Source organism: Pundamilia nyererei, unplaced genomic scaffold (assembly GCF_000239375.1).
Source record: "Pundamilia nyererei isolate P.nyererei 1_Seehausen unplaced genomic scaffold, PunNye1.0 scaffold00002, whole genome shotgun sequence".
NCBI lineage: Eukaryota > Metazoa > Chordata > Actinopteri > Cichliformes > Cichlidae > Pundamilia > Pundamilia nyererei.
In genome coordinates, this window is record NW_005187403.1 from 8,596,748 (window position 1) to 8,598,755 (window position 2,008).

The 2,008-nt window shown below is 42.1% G+C and overlaps 1 protein-coding gene across 1 annotated transcript in view; it reads right to left on the minus strand.

Moving 5' to 3' along the window:
* Positions 1-2,008, minus strand: part of nup214 (nucleoporin 214) — a 39,240-nt gene that overhangs the window by 12,943 nt on the left and 24,289 nt on the right. Inside the window, exons 23-26 of the mRNA XM_013909135.1 lie at positions 1,466-1,535; positions 1,308-1,392; positions 763-815; positions 4-668 (exon numbers count right to left, since the gene is read on the minus strand). Coding sequence (XP_013764589.1) covers positions 4-668; positions 763-815; positions 1,308-1,392; positions 1,466-1,535 — 873 coding nt within the window. The remainder of the gene's footprint in view (positions 1-3; positions 669-762; positions 816-1,307; positions 1,393-1,465; positions 1,536-2,008) is intronic.

The following is a 2,008-nucleotide window of genomic DNA, read 5'->3' on the forward strand; positions in this document are numbered from 1 at the left end:
TGCAGGTTCAGGTATCACAGGACGACTGGTGCTCTCTACTTCAGGTTCACTGGTGGGAGGTTCTTTTATAGGGGGCGAAGCAGGTACTGAAGACTGAGGAACAGCTTTTGGTTCTTCTTGCGTCTCTGGTGCAGCTGCAAGAAGACTACTGAAAGATGAGGCGAAAGCTGAGCTGGCTGAGCTAGACTGTGGAACGGAGAAGGTTGGCTTGGGGTTTGATTCAGGAGGCTTAAACAGACTGCCTGACGGGGTCCCTTCGGACAAGTCTGGTGCTGAAGAATCTTCTCCAGATTTTGGAAGACCTGTTCCAAAACTAAACTGTGTCGCTCCCTTGCCCTTGCCAAGTCCAGTGTCCGCAAATGTAAATCCTGCCACAGCAGGTTTGGTGGAGGAATCTTTAGCTTCTTCTCCTTGGCCCACCCTTAGTCCAGAAAAAATGCCCAGAGTCTCGCCACCAGCTGTCTTTGGAGGCTGTGGCTCTATCCTCAGAGTGGCTGTGGACGAGGTGGGTTTAGCACCTTCAACTGTTGCGTTTGGAGCCAAAGTGGGAGACCCAGTGCCAAGACCAGGGGAGGTGGACTTTGAGGTAAAGGAGAATGACTCTTCTCCAGCCTGGCCAAACACCATCTTACCATTTCCACCAAAAGAGAATTTCCTTGCATCTTTCACTGGAGAAACATGAGAAAGAAAAACAGAAATAATGTGCATCAGTAATCTCACAGCTCCTACATCTATCCTAACAAGCTGCTATATCATTTGTACCTTGTGGCATTCCAGCTCCTGGTGTAACTGAAGCAAAACTGAAGCTTGAGGACCTGAAAAAAAAAAAAAAAAAACACCATTTAAGTTTAAATGCAGCAACAGTGAGATGCTCATTATATTTTGTAACAAGACATATTTACGCGTGAAAAATGCTGGATTAACCAGCCAATCTCAGCAATACAGCCATGTAAACACTTGCTCACCCACACCTACAGTTTCTTCTCCTATTAGGCTAGATTTGGATTACATTAGAGAACTCTTTCAGTACACAACTTATGATTTTGCTCCAGGAGCTATTACCACCCAGTCAAGCATAGTTGTAAGCTGATGGAAAGCTTTAGTAAGCGGGCCCAAATCCTTTGTGAGAGGATGCATTTCATATACACCCCCGAGTGCAGGTTACAAAATAATTTGGCCTTTAGATGAATGTGTTTTAAAACATTTTCTATTACAGTGTGTTTTTATGACAAAAATAATCACAAACATAGTCTATAAAATACTGCTGGGCCATTAAAAATACATTATATTTATAAACATCAACTCACACTGAATTGAAAGAAAAACCCTTGCTGCTGGTTTGCTCAGCTGAGCTAGGAGTAGCAACAGAAGCATCAGTTTTGGACGGCTGACCTGAAAGAAAAAATTTATAGTCAATGTCAAGATTCTACAGTGTGCGTGTGCGTGTGTGTGTAACAGTGCTTACCAAAAACAAAACTGCTCTGTGGGATGGTTGTAGTCTCTGCAGGCATTTTTTGGACACCCTGGACAGGATTCTGCCGAGACAGTTTTAAATACATGTATGAAATTAATATTACAGCTTAACTGTTAACCTTACAGAAAAACAACACTACTATGATGCATTCATGATTTAAAAAATATAACACACAGGATTGTTTCAGGTGAAAGCTCAAGTCCACTAAGACATAAACTTAAGGCAGATATAGAGAAAAAAACAAAACAAATGTCTATAGGTAATCGTGCAGCACATGAACTTGGAGCTACACAAGAACAGGATTTCTGCGAGGAGTACCCCTGTCACCCAACTGTAATTTGTAACATCAACATGGGTGGGAGGTGGGACATTTCTCACCCATCTTGATAATGGTCTTCACAGGAAAAACTGTCAGCAAACTGTGAATTCTCACATGCTGAATGTTCTTGAAAGTTGTGAGAAGACTAACATAAAGCTATGAATATACCTAGAGCTGGGCGATATGAGATTTTTTCATATCACGATATGTTTTTT